Below are 18,155 nucleotides of genomic sequence, written 5' to 3' on the forward strand. Positions count from 1 at the left end.
GCTATGCTGTAATGAAGTAAAAAGGCTGAAGTATGTTCAGTCTGGCAAGGCCACAAGAAGCTGGTAATAGCCTGCACATTCCTAGAAAGCATTAGGGTCTAAAATGGAAGTAAAGTGACTGGTGTGGTTCACAAGTGTCTAACAAAGAACGATAAAATGAACTTAGGGGAAAGACTATCAGGAAAATGTCTGGTTATTGAGATGTTAATAAGCTGTGGACCCACTCTTATAGGAATATGAGGGACTGTCCATGAGCTGGGATTATGTGAAAACTGCACTGACTCACATGTTAGAAAATATTATCAGTCCCATATGAGCAGAAGAATAAAGGGGATGCTTTTGTAAGAATCTGTATCACTAGCACTTACGATGTTTGTCATAGTCATTTATCTAGGAGCAAAGGTGGCAATCCAGAAGAAATGGTTGTACCAGTATGAGGACCAAGGGAAAATAAGCATTCTGTACACTTTTAGCTGAGTATGGGGAACTATAGAGATGATGTGTAACTGCATATTGCTTTTTCTTTGTGGGAAGAGTTAATTAGCTGTCCTTAGGAGGTTATATTGTTCCATCCAGGAGAACATTGTTGGTTTATATAGTTTTGTGGGGGGGTTTTGTCTGTTTTTTTTTTCTTTTTTTCTTTTTTTCTTTTTTTTAATCAAAAAGACTATTATGTTCTATATTTGAAAAGGTATCTCATGAAAATTAATTTTATTTTTCTTGTTTGTCAATTTTGTCTTGTTTGTTGTGGTGGGTTTTTTTTTGTGTGTCTCATTTCTCATTTACAGGGGCCTCAAGTGTGCATGGAGTCCATCTTTTTCTTGCACAGATTGTTGCTCTCCTGATGAAGAGGTTTCACCGCACTAGGCGAGACTGGAGAGGAACCCTGTCAAATGTGCTGCTGCCTGTCCTCTTTGTTGCACTGGCAATGGCCTTGTTTAGTGTGAAGCCGCTGGCTATTGATTACCCTTCTCTCAAGCTGACACCAAGACTTTATGACAATGCAGAATCTTTCTTTAGGTAAAGGGCTCATGAATCATCAGCAATATCCAGGATTTGGGGACCTTCACCCTTGAATTCTCATATTTTAAAGACTATTTGTTTTCTAGGAAAAACAATAGGTTACTTTTTACAATAGCTATTTATTTTTCAGATACTTAGTACATTTTTATAGATTATAATGAAGGAGAGATAAAATTAGAAAAACATTATGCAAAGGATTTTCTGAAGGAAAGAGCAAAGACTCTGGATCAGTTTGAACTGGGTAACTGTTTCAATACCAGCCATGGCCATTTATATGTAAATGCACAAGTGTATTTAAACAAGCCTTTGCATGCTTCATTTTAACTAATTGCTTAGCAATTTTCAAGTGCATATCACATGTAGATCACTTTCTCTACAGGACAAATATCCAGTAGGTATCATCGTAAACATAACATGATCATGATGCTGTTCGAATTTATAAATGAAACATAAAAACTCTTAAGCATGCTAACTGTTAGGAATGCATGTTTATAAAGAGAAAGATAGCCATGGGGAGATACTGAGATTTGTTTAAATATAATTGTATTGAATTTCTTTACATGTTCACATATAGTCAGTGAAATGAGTTCAGTTTGCTGTCTTGATATGTTTCCTATATGTGGATTTTATAGTTCTTTAATTTGTTGGTAAACATGTAGGATCTTGAGCCTGAAAGTTAACAGAACTAGACATATTAACATGGGAGTTTTTGTTTTTGTTTTATTTTTTCCCTCCTTCCCCCTTCCCTCACTGTGGCTCACTTTGGACAGCACTGAAGATGATCTAGGGAACCTTTCCCAGAATCTACTGAGATATTTCTTTGATTGGGACCACACATGCATGCATTCAAAACAAGGGTAACTGTGAATAACATAATTACTTCCTTAATTGTAAATTTTAAATACTGTAAATTCAATATTTCTGTGTAACATGGATGAGCTTTTCTAGGCACCATGAGGTTAATGACAAATCTGTTCTGTTGAAGGAGCTGGCACCCAGGCAAAGTAGGCTTCATTATTAAAGTTGTGATCCAATCCTTTAAAAGTCAGTTTCTGATTAATTTCAGAAGGATTTTGATCAAGTCTTGTGTCCATATGAATGAATGTTAGACAATAATGACAATATTTGTTAGGAAGCATTCCAGATTTCCAAATTCAGGAATGCAGAGTGGTGGCTGTGCATTACTTATTGCTGCAAACACAAAGCATGCAGCTTGTCTGCTGTTTTATAAATATTTTTAGTGAATCCACTTTGGTACAAATGAGTAAAATTGAGATAGCTTTAGACACAGCTGCCCTTTTGACGAAATGCTAAGAAGACATTAAGATGCCAGATCTGCTTGTTATTCTTTGGATTTCTTCTGTTAAGTAATACATTCCTTTTATTTAATGTTTGCTCATATTGTTATGTTTATTCCCATTAGAAAAAACAATTCATGTTGGCAGATGGAATCTATGTCACCCCAGGATTCATGTGGATGTGTGACTGAACAAGAGGTATATTATTTCATATTTACTTATGTACATAAAATCTAGGTGTGTGTATATTACATGCAACAATTTGACTCTTCTTTTTGTAGAGCTAAAGAAAAGAATGAGGAAATAAACCCCCAGAGCACTGGCTTTGTTATGACTGGAGATTTTTTTCCATTTCATTTAATGTTTGGGCTAACTGTTCTGAAATCTTTGAGGAAAGCTTGCACAATTCTGATGTACTTACGTGTGTGTATATATGCACTAGAAATGGCTACAGATTGATTTGAAATAACAGAAATCAGAGATGTCTGACCTTATATCAGCAGGTACAGCGTTGCTTCAAATATGTTACAGAACTTTGGTTACCAAAAAAAAATCCTCATGGAAAACAAGTTCAAAACATAATACTTCCATAATATCTGTAAAACTAGTTACTTTCAAAAGGGAAAGGCAGGTGATCCTACCTGATAGAAGCTACCAGGGAATCTACATGTGAATGATATTTAATTGGTAGAGTTTGATTTAGATTTGGATTTCCAATTTGAAAATAAAACAACCTTCGAGGAAAGAAGGGATTTTGAAAAAGGTAACGAATTTCTGACAACCTTGGCTAGTGAGTTTTCCTGATGACTTACTCTGAGGCCGAGTAATAAAAAAGAATGTGAAACTGTCTGAAGTGAGAAATATATTACCCTGGATGGGACCATTCTATCAAATAAGTTCTCTCCTTCATAAAGATATAAATATTTAGACTAAGAGTTGCACCTGAAATATAGGAATACATTTTAAGGAAAAGTGTAAAGAGGAAATGAATTTTTTACTTTGCTGGGCAAGGAACAGATTTGCTTCTAATACTACTGAGATGTATACTTAAAATATGAGAAGCTTAAATAAAATCGAAATGGGAACTCACATAGAGAGAGGCCCATTAACCATGAAAACTCAAAGAGAGAAGTTACTTGACAGTGGAGGCAGAACCTGTATCTGAGCTATGGATATTCAGAATCTCTGAGAGTGAATTTTAATTTGTGTGGGGTTGAGATGTCAAATAAGCATTAACATTTTTCAGTTGATATACATAATCTATAAGGATTCTGAGATACCAGATCATAATATCTGTCTCCTTTTCTTTGGTTGTGAGAATATCCCACTGAATCATTAAAAAACCCATCTTCCTTTATTTTTTGCTGCAGTTCATAAATTAAATTTTTAGAAGCATATTGCTTTAATTAGAATTTTGTTTTAATCTCGTATACATCTGGTGTTTTTTTTCTATTTATTCTTAGGCACAATTGAATGGCAGTCTTGCCTTTTTCATTGCTGTAAATGTTTATAAACTTACATAAATTGTTGATGTTTTCGAAACAAAACTGACTGACAGAGTTGAGAGAAATCAAAGGTGGATCTAATATGTATGTGACACTTGCAATTATTTGAGATGCCTTATAAAACCATACATAATTTACTGAAAAGTTATCGAAGCTGAGGAAGGCAAACCCAGTTGAAAAGCAATGTTGTAAAATCTATGTAAAAATTCAAAAAGATGGCTAAGTGTAGTGCCACTGATAGTTAAGAGTGGTTTTACTGTTTTTCAGATGTGTCTAAGTTTCAATACCTCTGCTCCATATGTGAAGAATAAGAAAGGACATATTTTGTATAATCTTTCAGGGTTTCTTGTAGAAGAATATTTAGTGAGGCCTTCCAAGAAAGCAAGGTAACCTTAAAATACCTAATCTCTATTTATCCTCCTGATAAATCCTTCCTGATCCAAAGCATAGACCTACATCACTGAGAATATAAGGGGTAGTAGGCTTTATCTGTTGGCTATTATCAAGACACAGAGTCAGGCTAAGGTAAAATGGAACCCCATCCATGGTCGCTTCTCAGAGCTTCCTCCAGCAGTTGCATGATAATTGTCTTTAGGCATACCCTGGCTCTCTTGCCACAAAGTGAGTTATTTCAGCTCTCAGAGAAAGAAAATTATATGCATATACAAATTAGATGAACAATATAGTTTCCATTCCTTAGGGACTTGATCCAATAGAGGTAGACATGCTCCAAGTAATCATTTCTTTGAAATAAAAAGGGCTGGTATATCCTTGGCAAGACTTCATATTCTGTGATACCAGCCACAGAGTTTATCCGCTGTATGTTGAGTTTTACTTAAGCGCCTTTGCAGCTCCATTACTGCCTTTGACACAAATGCAAATACTAAACCAATTATGATTTTATCAAGGAGAAGGAAGTGTTAGCTAGAAAAAGTGCATGATTTGAAAAAAATAGTGGTAAACATCTTAGGATGAAAGATTTAAACTAGAATATCATAGAATAGTTTGGGTTGAAGGGACCTTCAAAGGTCATCTAGTCCAACCCTTCTGCAATGAGCAGAGACATCTTCAACTAGATCAGATTAGAACGACATCCAGCCTGGTCTTGAATGTCTCCAGACATCCCATCTAAATGGGAAGAAGTCAAGCTGTTTAAGATGTTTCTGAAAGTCAGTAATACCTCACTTGCTCACAAACCCTGCTGCTACTTGGATTTCAGTTTTCAGAAAGTAAAAATTCTTATCCGAGGGAATTCCTTTGCCAGAAAAAAGCAATACCATTTACCTGATTCAAGAGTCCATTGAGGTCCTCTTTTTTCTTAACATGTAAGGGTTTGTGAGGGATGATGCTTTATTTTCAGTTGAAAAATAAAGCATTAGCATAGATATTCCGGCTTTATCATTGCAAGAAAAGACTGGAAACCTTAAGGCAGATAAAATGTTATTACTTTATTTCCTATTACCAGATATGGTGGTTGGTCTTTTGGAAGGAGAAAAACATTTGAACTTCAAGATAAAAAATTGAACAACAGCAAATCTAAGCATCTGGTTAAGGTGAGAGTTGCATCTATATGTATTCATTTGTGTGTATGTATTGCTTAACTGATTCAGGCGTCAGGTTTCACAGCACCTAGCAAATAATAAATCATTACATAAAATCCCTTCATTTAGAAGTTGGGAGAAAACCCCTCTGTCTATTGTAGTGCACTTCTCTGTTCATAGTTCTTGAAGTATTCTCTGGTGTTCTAAGAAGCAGTTTTAAGTGAATCAGATGATACCACTTTTGTTTTTTCCTGTGAACTTATTTCACAGTCTGAGTTCACCTGTAAAACCTTTTATTTTTTAGTTAGTCAGCCCAGGTATTATTTACCTCCCCCACTCCCCCTCCCTCCCCCGCCTACAAAAAATCAATGTCAGAATTGACAAAAGTTCATTGAACTTCTAAACAATTAGTAATTATAGATACTTTTTACATTCCTGCAAGGAATACTTTCCTACATTTCTCTCCCATCCTGAAGTAAAGATTTAGCTTCTAGGGCTAGTTACTTTTGCATAACAAATATTCTACCCTGTTTTTACAATCTCCTTGTCAAATATGAGTAACTTTTCATTTTTACCCTAGAGAAAGAGAAGTATGCCTGGTTGAAATTTCTCAGGTTGTGAAATCTGAATCTCTTCTTGACAGTAGCTTGTACTGTCTTGCAGTGCTACATAGAGCCATTGTTTTCTGTCTGGAGCTACCTCTGAAGTCAGGAAAAGGATTATTTTAAATGCAATTAAAATAAAGAATTTTTCCTTGAGACTTTGGTATGCACTGGGAAGACACAGTATCTCCATACTGTAAAGACTTGGGATGTGACCCAGAGCCTAAGAGGCAATTATAACAGCAAGGGATTTTATTTTCCTTGATGATGCTTTGAAAGGTTCTTTTGAGATACATTCAAATGTAGAACAGTAATGAGTAGAGGAATAGCAGTCTTGGTGGAATATTTAAGAATATCATTGAATGGTTTCTAGTCTTGTATTCGAAGTAGAACAGATTTGTTAAGAGGAAACTGTGGACTTTCCATATTCCAGATTAGAATATGAAAGAGAGACGCTTCTGCCTTAAATTTTATTGTAGGGGTATAGAAACTAGATTTTATTTTCTTTTATAGAAGAAGAGAAGGGACAGTGTAAATCAGCTTTGTCCCCAAATCCATTTTGGGATAAAGTGTTAAAACAATCATGTGTTAAAATAGCATACAGATATTTTCAAATCAAATATAATTTCACGTTTAGTTTTGCAAAATCACTGTTTGTTTCCAGTGCCTTTTCTGTGTAGTTTTTAGAAAAAACTCTCATATGCACACAATACCTTATATATATTTTCATTTTGGTCATTTGTGACCCTTCTACCCTCAGATTTCTTATAGCTTTGAACTCCAGTTCCATCAATCCTTCATTAGGAACTTGAAGTCCTAGAGGACTGCAGTAAGATGTTTTTTTCTGGCTGCTGTTTTTGTCCTATATATCTTTAATCATTTTAGAGTCTTGTTTTGACATGCCTGCACTGTAGTTTTTGTCAGGGTCTTTTTATTTTAAATGTCTTTGGCATAGAGGTTCACCTGCCATCATCTGAGGGATAAATTACAGTTATACTGTTAGTGAGTAAGCTTCATATTTCAGATCTAAAGAAAATAGTGGAGTAGATTTATAAAGGGCACTGTGTTATCTAAAATACCTCCTGGAAGTGGCTTTCAACTGATGCGGTGTCAAATTATTGCATTAACCTTTCCGTAATTAATGACCAGACTTTTACTTTGACCTTTCAGGCTTGTTCATGAGACAGTGAATGTACGATTTACATAGCCTTGTATGAAAGAAAATGAAAAATTTGCATTTGAAGAGACTTCCTATATGATTCATTTCATTTTTGGAAATTTCTGAACCTTTATACATTACTCTCCCCAACTCAAGAAGTGATCCGTTCAAATTTAAGATACCTATTCAAATACCTATTTTACTTTACTTAATCATACCATGCTGTATATACCCCGTACTGAGTACATGGATGTACACAGAAAATGTGCATCTGTGCCTGCACAAGAAAGAATATACCTATTACATGACAAATGTGGCTGATTAAAACCATTGATTATTGACTCTCATTGATTAGCACTGCTATATGGCAAAAGCACAACTCATCCTCAATTTTTTTGTGTCTTCATGACTGTGTATTCTTTGGTTTTCTTTGAAAATGTGGGCAAAAACTGTTCCATAATGATTTCATAGTTGTTTTTGTTTATAACAAGATTAAATATAGGAAGAACATGTAGTAATTGGAAATAGCCCCCAAAGGCAATGTATTTTTACATGGCATTTATTTATGTTTACGTGGCATTCTGAAGTGTGCATTTTTTCAGTCTCAAAGGTTGGAATTTGAGGCTTTACTGTACAGTAATAATTTAAGTGTCCAGAGGAATTTACATCTTTCCAGTCTAATACCTCTTCTCCCTGTCTTCCCCATCATGAATCTGGCCAGCAATACTTAGAGATTTCTCTGCCCCTCCTCATTCTTTTTTTCTTGATAGGCCACTGGTTAGCCAGAATGTTAGTCTAGCATAATTATGGAATATTAACAACAAGTTAAAATGTTATGGAATATTGAAAACATATCTTTACAGAACTTACATTTGATTTTGTGAGGGGTCGTATTTTCTTGGGGAAGTAATTTTATCAAGCATAGATAGAAGATAAAATAGTGAAATGAAAATAAAAATTTATCATCTTAACCGATATATTTTTCCATTCTTCATATCTTTTCTGCCCTCTGTAAATAATTACCTGTGTGGTACACAAGAAATATGAAAGATATTTCAGCTGGAACAAATATTTTTTCTTTATTTATTTATTTTATTGTACTTTTGCAATCAATTTAGAATAAGCCACAAGACTTTAGGAAAAACCCCTTAAGTTTATTTTCTGATGAAGTGAACAACATCAAATGCCTCTTTTGCCAGATTATAAACTATTCAATATCTAGCTTCAATTTGGTCTTTTCCTGGTGGTTTGATTCAGTTGCAAAATGCAGATTAAAGGAAAAAAATCTAATTAATATGTTGGATATTGAAATGTATTGTTACACACAATGCTTTATTGTGGGTTTATATTTTCATTTGAATATTGGTGACATTATTGCATTTATAACGTGCTCTGTGAATACTTGAGACCTTTCCCATGCTTCAGTTGAATGAGGATGTGCCATCAGAATTTGGCTTTATTGTTTTCTTAATTGCCTTTTTTCTTTTAAATACAATGAACACGATTGCAGTAGAATTTCATTATGTATGTATAACTTTCTATGCAGCACAAATGTTTTTTAAAAAGATAGAGTAAGAAATGGGTGTATGGAAGTGTGAAAAAGAGTGTCTACTCTTGATCGCTTGTGTTTCTTTGCTCTGTTTGCTATTTACACAGGAAATCCAGATTTACAGTTTTCCTAAGGACATTTAGGTTCCATTTCACTTAATTTCTTTAAAAATCTCTTGTTGATTAAAGAATGGGAGCTCTAGTTTGTGTAGGAATTTGTTGGAACTGAACAAAGGAGTTGCATATGAGTTTGCAAAGGGGAAAAGAGTTTGGGATTTGTTCTTTTTTTCTTTAAATGTGGTGGTGTAAGATGCTGTTGAGATTTCAAGCAGATGTGAAGACCACGTAAAGAAGAGTAGCTAATGGAAAGCAAGCAAGAGCAGTGGTGGACCAAAGCTGCTAATTTAAAAAATAATGACTAACAGAGCTTATTGCAAAGAAGATGAAAGGGTGAGAGTCATAAGAGAAATGACATGGAGCTCAGAGTGGAATTTGAAAGCATGATATAGGATAGATGGGAGGAAACTGAATGGACAATTAGAGTATTGTAAACCTTGCCTCACTGTAGAGTACAGTGTAGAGATCCAAACCAGTAGTAATCAGGAAAATAGAAGAAAATAATGATTAAGTCAGGGAAAGACAACTGAAGATTCAACAACCTGCACTGGGAAATATGTAGTAGAACACAGCAGGAAAAATGGTCAAAGCCTGGAACTAGTGTCCAGGTAAGGATTGTAGCTGGATACTAAAAAGAAAAAAACTATTACCTGCAAGTAAATAAATAAATAAATACACCCCCCCAAATCTGGAAGTTTACACCAGTAGTAAGGAGAGGCATATATACACATGGAAGCACACTAGATGAGAACAACATCAGAGTGATGAGAAAAGAATCTTCAGGGAAGATTCCAAATATAACTGTATATATGGTAATGCTGGAAAGGATCTAAGAAAACTGAAATCCTAGAAGAAAGGTGTTAAGGTAAGAAAGACCTATGTTAAACCTTGTGCACTTTGCAGTATGAATCAGAATCCAGACACAAAGTAAGAATTGCCCAGCATCATCTTGAGATGTACAAAACGCAGATTAGCAAATAGCTCATAGCAAATAGGAAAAGGTTAAGAGTCTTTCAACTGTATATAAAAAAGAGGAGATGAAAGGTTGCTTTGGAGTGAGGAAAGGATAGCAATCAAAGATGATTTTAAACATGTCACTAAAACTGAAAACAAACATACATAATAATTTGACCTAGTTTTCATTATGGATAATGCAGGTTCAAAGGCACTGTGATTAACAGTAATGAGGCATAAGCATGGAATCGATTTTCAAAGGCAAAGCAAAACTCAAACCTCAAACTTCAGTATTTTCAGTTTAGGGACATCAGTCTTTCAGTAATGATTCTTCTAGCACATGGAAGTGTGAATTTGAGTGTATTTATCAACTTAGGGTGATTCTGCATGATTTGTGGATAAATGGTATGTTACATGGTAATTGCTTCCCTATGCTCCACAGAAAGAGTGGCTTGCATTGTCTGCCTTAAAATTTGCCTATATTAATGTTATCCATGCTTAATAAATCTCTGATTGCTTCTTGAAGGTGGAGATTCAGCTTTATGGAATATTTGTAAGCAGTGCCTCATTGATTTTTTTTTCCCCCACTTTCTAGGATATTCTGTTGCTAGATATTTTATGCTCTGTCTCACTTGCAGGTATTATTTAGATATGTCTTTTTGGAATTTCAGTAGTGTTCTCTGCTTGTAACAGTAGTTTTACTCAACCTTTTGTATTTTCAATTAAATTGGAAAATGTTCCTTTTACATTGTTTTCCTCTATTTGACCAAAGGTGTGTAAAGAAATGGACGGAGTGTTCCATTAAATCAGAGAATCTCAACTTAATAATTAGCATAGGTGCACAGCTCCAAGAGTAGAAAATAAACTGCTGCATGCTGTTGAAACACCTGTAAAAATTAACTGACTCTGTTCTGCCTAGTTAACTTTCTTCTATAAACAGGTGTCATAACAGCAGAATTAGACATCTTTATGAAATTCTTAAACATATGGGAAACTTCAGATTAGGCATTTGGATTCAACTAATTTTGATTCATAATTTCCATTCTCTCTTCCAGGTATGGTACAACCAAAAAGGTTTCCATGCGCTGCCATCCTACTTAAATGAACTCAACAACTTCATTTTGTGGCTGAATTTGCCTCCTAATGTAGATTGGAGACAGTATGGTAATAGCCCTTCTTCAAAACTTTTTTCGTATCTTTTATAAAGCGGTTTTGAAATAAACTAGAATAATTTTAAGTATTAAAATTTTTCATAAGATAAAGTAGAATTGCAGAATCAGACATTTCCGGGGAGATATGAAGGTGGAACTTTTGATTAAATAGAAGAGGTTTTTTTGTGTGTGTGAAGAATGTAGCACATAATAAGGCAGAATTTTAATTTAAAGCTCATTATGCCATATGAGTTTCTTTCAAAGGGCATTCAATAAGTGTAAATTGTTTTCCTACACTTGGGATGTTAGTCCCTGTGAAACCACTGCTAGGGCTTGCTTAAATGGACAACAGGCTATGGATTTATAACTTCTTTGTCACTTTATCCCCTTATGTAAATACAGAGGGTAAAGCCAGAGTATCCTGTAAATTCACACTGCAGCATAATGTTCCATAACATCTTGTTATCCAAGGACTGGAAGAGGCTGGTATATCTTACTATTGTACGTAACAAAAAAGAGATTAATATATTTGACATCTGAATTCTCTGATTCACATACCCTTGAGATGTATAAGAACTAATAAAACCAAAAAATTTACTAACTGACTTTAAAAAAATTGACTGCAGCTCAAGAATCAGCTGTTGACACAGGTGAACTTTTAGGATGTTGAAGTCTAGTTCAAAATCTGGGTTTAGTAGTTCAGGTTAACTACTGTTTCTACTGTTAACTACCAGCTTCTTTCATTTTTAAAGTTCTGTTTTACAGAAATTAGTTTGGTTTAGAGAAACTTAAAGAAAGCTTATGACCAATTTTTATGATCAGAGTTTTTTAAAAGGTAGGATGGTTGTGTGTAATGGTAAGATTATTGTCAGTGTGTTTACAATGACAAAGGAAGTAAAAAAGATGAAAATCACTGCAAAGGGGAAAGGAATCCTATGTATCAAAAAACAGAATTTCATGAGGAAAAGTTTCTAAAATGTCAATGAAATAAGAATAATTACTTGCTTTCAACATGGCTGGGGTTTTATTTTTCTAAATTAATTATAAGAATGAATCAAAGGTAATGTATTTCTGCAGAATTTTTGAATGAAATGGGATCAGGTATTTTAATGATAATTTTTAATAGAAATGAATTTTTAATAAAGTTTTCCTGCACTTCATGAATTGTACTGATGCTGGCTTGTTATCTGTAGCATTAGATATACCGTTTTGGAACATCAGTGTTTAAGTACCCTTATTTTTATATCTGTTATGGAGAAGTGGGGATTTACCATTCAGATTAAAGTTGGATAAAATTGTAATTGTTCCAAGGATCATGGAAATGTTGTATTTTACATTGATGTATAGCATAGATACACTGTAAGCAAAACAGTGCTAAACACTGGATGGAGAAGGGACAGCTCAGGGGCATCTTATCGCTCTCTATCCAGAAGGAGGATGGAGCGAGGAGGTGGCTGATCTCCCAGGTAACAAGTGATAGGACAAGAAGTAACAGTCTCAAGCTGCACCAGGGGAGGTTTAGGAAAAATTTCTTCATCAAAAATTTCTTCACCAGTATCAGGTATTGGAACAGGCTTCCCAGGGAAGTGGTGGAATCACCACCCCTGGAAGTGTTAAAAAATCAGGTAGATGAGGTAACATTACCATGGTATTACCATGGATGTAAACAGAGTAACAACTACTATGATATTGAAACAACCCTGGAAGAGGTCAAAAGCTTATTTAAATGCTCATATAAATACTGAGGAAACTTTCCACTTAGCAGTTATCTCCTATGGGTATTTCTTGAGCATGAACCCAGTTGGAGTTCTGCCAGATTCTCTGGAGGATGGAGGTCATTGCAGACATTGTGCCTAGTTCTACTTGCTTTGCTTGCAGGGGCAGACCTAGTAACTTTTGTAGGAGATCAGTAGTACTGGTCCCAGTGTTTTAGTGACAAGAAGCTGAAAAGAAGGCTAAATGTTTGTTTTCAATGTCTTTTGTTCAGTCAAGAGGACACAGGGAATCTAGAGTTAGGATTTTGTATTAGAGTTTGAAAGAAGTTGTACCCAAAATTACAGAGGACGTCTTGTACTGATATATATCTTGAGGGATTTGTATCTGTTCAAAAAACTGGAAAAAATCGATGATTGTTTTTCTTGTGTCAATCCAAGTTATTGACTCTTGATCACTGTGAACATGCAGGAGCAGGAAATGATAATTGTTTAGTGATCAAAATGCATCCTTTTTATTGTTGTGTAACCTGATCTTAAAATCCTTTCTTTGCAAGTGGAAAGATTTCTCTTTTTAACTCCCATATGGGATTATGAGTAAGCTTCTCCATAAGAATACTTGGAAAATTACAATGTTTGTGTCTGGTAATTTTCATTTAAAGAGTGGTATGGTTGTTGAAGAAAATGTGTCCACCAGCTGGAGTTGCATGTAAGTAGATAGAGCAACAGAAGATAGGCAGACTGAATTACATCACTTTATCATAGTTATTAGATCAGACGTCTATTTTGGAGCAGCAGTTCAGGAATACTTCTTATATGAAATTAGCTCATCTTCTCTACCATGTGGATAGCCGTCTCTACTTCATAATCATGTAAGTCTGTGTTTCTATTGTGGAAAAAAATCTAGCTCATTGGAAAGTAAACTAAATACATTTTGTTTTCTAGTGGTTAAAAATTCAGTGACAGATAATGAAAATAAATGCTTTAAACAATTAAAAAAAAAAGTGAGAAAGACTGTTCAACAGAAAAGTTAAGATGGACTAGGGTTTTGACAAAATATCAGTCCTGACTGGTCTTTAAGCTTATGTGAATGATATTTGTATGTTTTTAAATCTCTTTCTGAAATGCCTCATGCCTACAACTGGATAATGTAATTGTGAACAGATTAAAAAAGGATTAATGAAGAGGATGAAAAAGCTAAAAGGCAATGTTTTTTGCTTAAGCTTAAGATAAAAATACCCATTAAGAACTATGTTACTTTTCACACTCAATTGTGTTCGGTTGAGTCAGAATGTGTTTATCCTGCTCGAATATGGGGAAAGGACTATTACCTTCCTCTTAGGGTAAGATTATATGAAGAAAAAAGGAGTGGCAGTCATCTATAATGATGTCTGTAAAGTACAATGGTCAAAGAAATTTCCTACATCATTACTCAAAGAACAGAAGTGTATCAATATAGAAAGGCCTTCTGCAATGCAGCTGCCCCATCTCGGACTTCTATTGAAGTCATTGATTTTTTAAAATCCTTTCATGCTAGGGCTCATTGTAAGAGTTCATATAGCATCCTCATTCAGTTCTTCAAAAGAGCTGAAAGGATCAAGAGACCCATTTTCAACTGAGTTTTGGTGGAAAGTGACTGTATAGTTTCTTGATTGCTTTTCAAATCGTAACTTTAAACCTCTTTTCAAAGGAAACTGTGAAATGGCATTTAGTAGGAATCTTCTTAACCATATCTAGTTAGTGGGGGGAAAGTAAAATATAAATCAGTACTGAGGGTGCTGTCTGTGAAATTCTCAATTATTCATGTAATTTTCAGTAAACAGTAATGTTTCATTTTACACAACACAAATCTCATCATAAATTTTAAATCCCCACAAAGAAGACCTTGTAAAAATCATATATATATGCTACCTCTATTTTTATTATACATACTATTTTATTTTATCTAAGCTATTTTATTCTAATCTGAACTAAAACGTCTGGAATAAAAAAAGCTAGATCGGTCTCCTATTCAAGTCTGTAACAATCCTGATATTTAGAATTAGTAGCACAGATCCAAAATGATCCATGTACTCAAGACTCAGCATGCTATGTGACAGGAAGAAGAGAGAGTTTACAAAAGAGTGTCAAGAGAGGGGCTCAGACACCCTCAAAATACAGTGCAGAACCACGAAATATACCCAAGGATAGCTCTGATTAACCTATAGTGAAAGCATATAAGCTTGAAGTGACTCATGTTTTTTATAACTTATAGGAATGAAACATTCCAAGTCTCTAAGACTATGCCAAATTGCACATGGCTTTCTTTTCAGACAGATGCTCAGGTGGTTTAGATTTGAAATAGAAGACCTAGAGCACTTTCTCTTGAAGGTACCATTTGCAAGACGTTGGTATGGGGAAAGGTGTCCTGAGTTGTGCAACTCCTGAATGGTAACAGGGCAGGATTTTTCCTACCATAATCGATCTACTGTTCATTTCAAATGTCTGTAATGTGAATGCTTTTTCCTTTTTCCTGTAAACTGTCCTATCCAAAATATAAAAGAATAGTTTTTTTATTCTAGAGGATGTTGTAATGTTTATAACCTATTATAAAGATTTTTTTTTCACAAGTTTAGGGATCCCTTTTTAGCATATTAGAGTCTAAAATTAGTTTAATTGAGAATAATGTTAGGAAAGGAATAATATTGTTCAGCCTGGAAGGGAGAAGACTAAGGGGAAATCATAGAGAAGCTGAAGAGGGTATAATTAATTGTTTATTGCCTCTTCTACTATTAAGCATTAGCATGGAGCTCCAGGTGACACTTCCAACGAAAATACTTCCCTCACCCCTCCCACTGGGTTATTCATGCAATTTATAGTTAAAATGTGATGCTTTGAGCACTTCCCTCCTCTTTTTTTCTTACTAATGTGGGTGGAAAGTCTGGTTAAAATGCCTTTTCTCAGTTGTGTGAAGTCTTCCACTGAGCAAAACAAGAGATAGTAACTAAGCCTTTTACTTCAAAAAAACCCAGCCCATCCCACTCCCCAAGAAAACACACCCCTTCTCCCTCCCAGACAAATAAAACCCACACCAAAAAAAGAAGTTAAACTGAGGAAAGAACAAAAAAGGGTTTTAGCTGAAAACTAGCTAAAAAAGTTTTTTACCAAAATAACTGTTGAGATTGACATCTGGCCTCGTTCCTTTTCAGAACTACACAAGAACATATATCAGTTAATATGTATACAGTCATGTTTCTTTCTTTGAGATACCCTCTTCTTCACCCCATTCTAATCAGAGAAACAGTGCCTCTCATGTTTCAAGCTCTTCATTTTTATACTGGAGAAGGTTAAAAGGTCTAAGAAAGTCTTGACATCATGGTGTTCACTTCCACTTTGAATACAGCCTTAAAATCCTGATATAGTATAAGGAACTGAATCGTCACAGTTTTCCCTGTTCTTGCACTGCTTATGCAGGGCTTTAGAAAGATTAGAATTGGTGCCTATCACAATTTTTCACCTGTGCTCACAAAGAAGCCTAAATTGTCACTGTAAAACTAATGACACAAACTCCATGCCAAGAACATAGACAAAGGATTGTTTAGGACAACTGGGAAAATTCTGGTTGTGTTTAAGTCAGGAGAATAAAATAGCAATCTGTAGATGTGGAAGAAACATTTTTATATTGAGAAATTTATGAAAAGGAGCAGAAAGCTAGGACTGAATCATACCATATTTGTTGATATTGCCTGTCTCGTTTTTCCCTTGTGAATACTGATTTGGTAAAATTTTCCTTGAAGGCTGTTCACACAAGGCTTACAAATACAATCCTTAAAAAAATCCTTGCATAAACACCACATACATCTGTTTAATAGGAGCTTTGTCATTTGGAATTTCTTGGTTTATCTGTCATTTATGGTTATTATTTTACTTCCTCAAAGATTGTGTTTAGTTTTCAACTTAATGAGCATCATTATAGCAGCTTTACATAGTAAAAAGGCATATAAAGGCAAGAAAGCATTGATAAGTACATCTTACATCATTTTAACAGCTGTATTGGGACAGAGATATATGTAAAGAAAGATGGTCTAGGTAGTTAGGCGAAATTTAGAAAGGTACAGATTATAAAAGTACACAGATTTTTTTGAGTTTTATATTATTATTAAAAAAATGCAGATACTAGCAAATAGCTTATGTCAACTGTGTTGGCTTATTTTCCTATTGGAAGATAGTTTATTCCTCCTTAGGTTCAAGATAACTTTTTTCCCCTCTGTGAATCACAAGTCAGATTGTTGGCGTTACATAAATTCACCATCTATTTTTGTATAATGGGGGGAAGGAAGAAATAATTTGCTAAAAAATGTAGCAAATGCAGAAGACCCTCATGCTGCAGACAAATTGGGAAAAAAAAAAAAGAATGAAAGGAAAGTATAATATTTAGTACATTAGAATTTTGAGTTCTAACATAGAACTGAACTTAGCTTAACACTCTTATACTTTAATTGTAATTTAGCAATCCCGGGAAATTTGATCTTAGTTACATGTGTAAGTTTTCAAAAATGCAATCCTTTTCAAATATACAAACCATCTACATGGTTTGAATGGAAATTGAGCGTAGAAGATGGTTACTACTTTACAGAAGAGCAATTACTTCTTGGGACTCTTCTATTGAAAGAAATTAATTCAGTGCAATTTGCTTTTTGATCAGTACTGTATAATACAAGACTGCAATGAACATTATGTTATTTAATGTTGTGGTTTTTTAATTATTTTCCCCAGCAATTATCTCTTTTTCAGTCTCTGTTTATTCTATACTAGAGAGTTTTATAGCAGTGTATTTCTGTGTGTAGAACCCAAGTCAACTGTTGTAGGCTTTAATAGCAATGCAGTAATCTGGAACTTTTGTTAGTATCCTCTTGGGATCTGTGCACTTAGTAGAGACAGACCATGGTGATTTCAGGAGAAAGATTATTTCCAGACACATTAATATGCCTGAGCAGAAGTCATTCATTATAAAATATTTGATGTATTTTTGTCTTTGTGTTTTGCATATTTCATTAATTCCCTGTGGTTCTTTTTGAAAAGTTTCAGCAGTGCCGGTGAACCTCTTCTATAAAATTCATTGAGTAGGTTCCCAAAATGTACAAGTGGGCAAACTTGTGTTTATGAGCATGAATTCGCTTGCACAGAGAATTGCACAAGCATGAAGTCATAGCCATTTTTGCTAGTGTGTATTCCTCTCACTGAATACAGCAGGTAGTTGATAGCAGTAGAGCAATGGGATACAATTCAAATCAACCTGGATAAATTCATGGAATATATTGGAAAACCTTTCTGAATTTCTGACAGACTGCCTCAGTTCTGGATGCTTAATGGATAATAATTCTCTACCACAGTCCACATGTCAGTTTTATCTGTGTCTCAGTTTGGGAAAAAGGATGTGAATCAGTAAAACCTACAAGTCTCCAAGTCTTGGCATTTCCTCATCATGGGCAGTATTATAAGATTTGCAATCCTTAAAAATGCTACCTCTTGAGCTGGGAAAATTTTACTGTAGGATTTCTGCCTC

At 34.6% G+C, this 18,155-nt stretch overlaps 1 protein-coding gene across 1 annotated transcript in view; it reads left to right on the plus strand.

Annotated features, from left to right (window-relative positions):
• ABCA13 (ATP-binding cassette, sub-family A (ABC1), member 13) overlaps positions 1-18,155 on the plus strand; it is a gene marked incomplete at its 3' end in the record, with an annotated part of 141,259 nt that overhangs the window by 99,652 nt on the left and 23,452 nt on the right. Inside the window, exons 39-43 of the mRNA XM_010013136.1 lie at positions 789-1,020; positions 2,447-2,519; positions 4,094-4,212; positions 5,292-5,379; positions 10,803-10,911. Coding sequence (XP_010011438.1) covers positions 789-1,020; positions 2,447-2,519; positions 4,094-4,212; positions 5,292-5,379; positions 10,803-10,911 — 621 coding nt within the window. The remainder of the gene's footprint in view (positions 1-788; positions 1,021-2,446; positions 2,520-4,093; positions 4,213-5,291; positions 5,380-10,802; positions 10,912-18,155) is intronic.

This window comes from Nestor notabilis, unplaced genomic scaffold, assembly GCF_000696875.1.
Source record: "Nestor notabilis isolate BGI_N333 unplaced genomic scaffold, ASM69687v1 scaffold13924, whole genome shotgun sequence".
NCBI lineage: Eukaryota > Metazoa > Chordata > Aves > Psittaciformes > Psittacidae > Nestor > Nestor notabilis.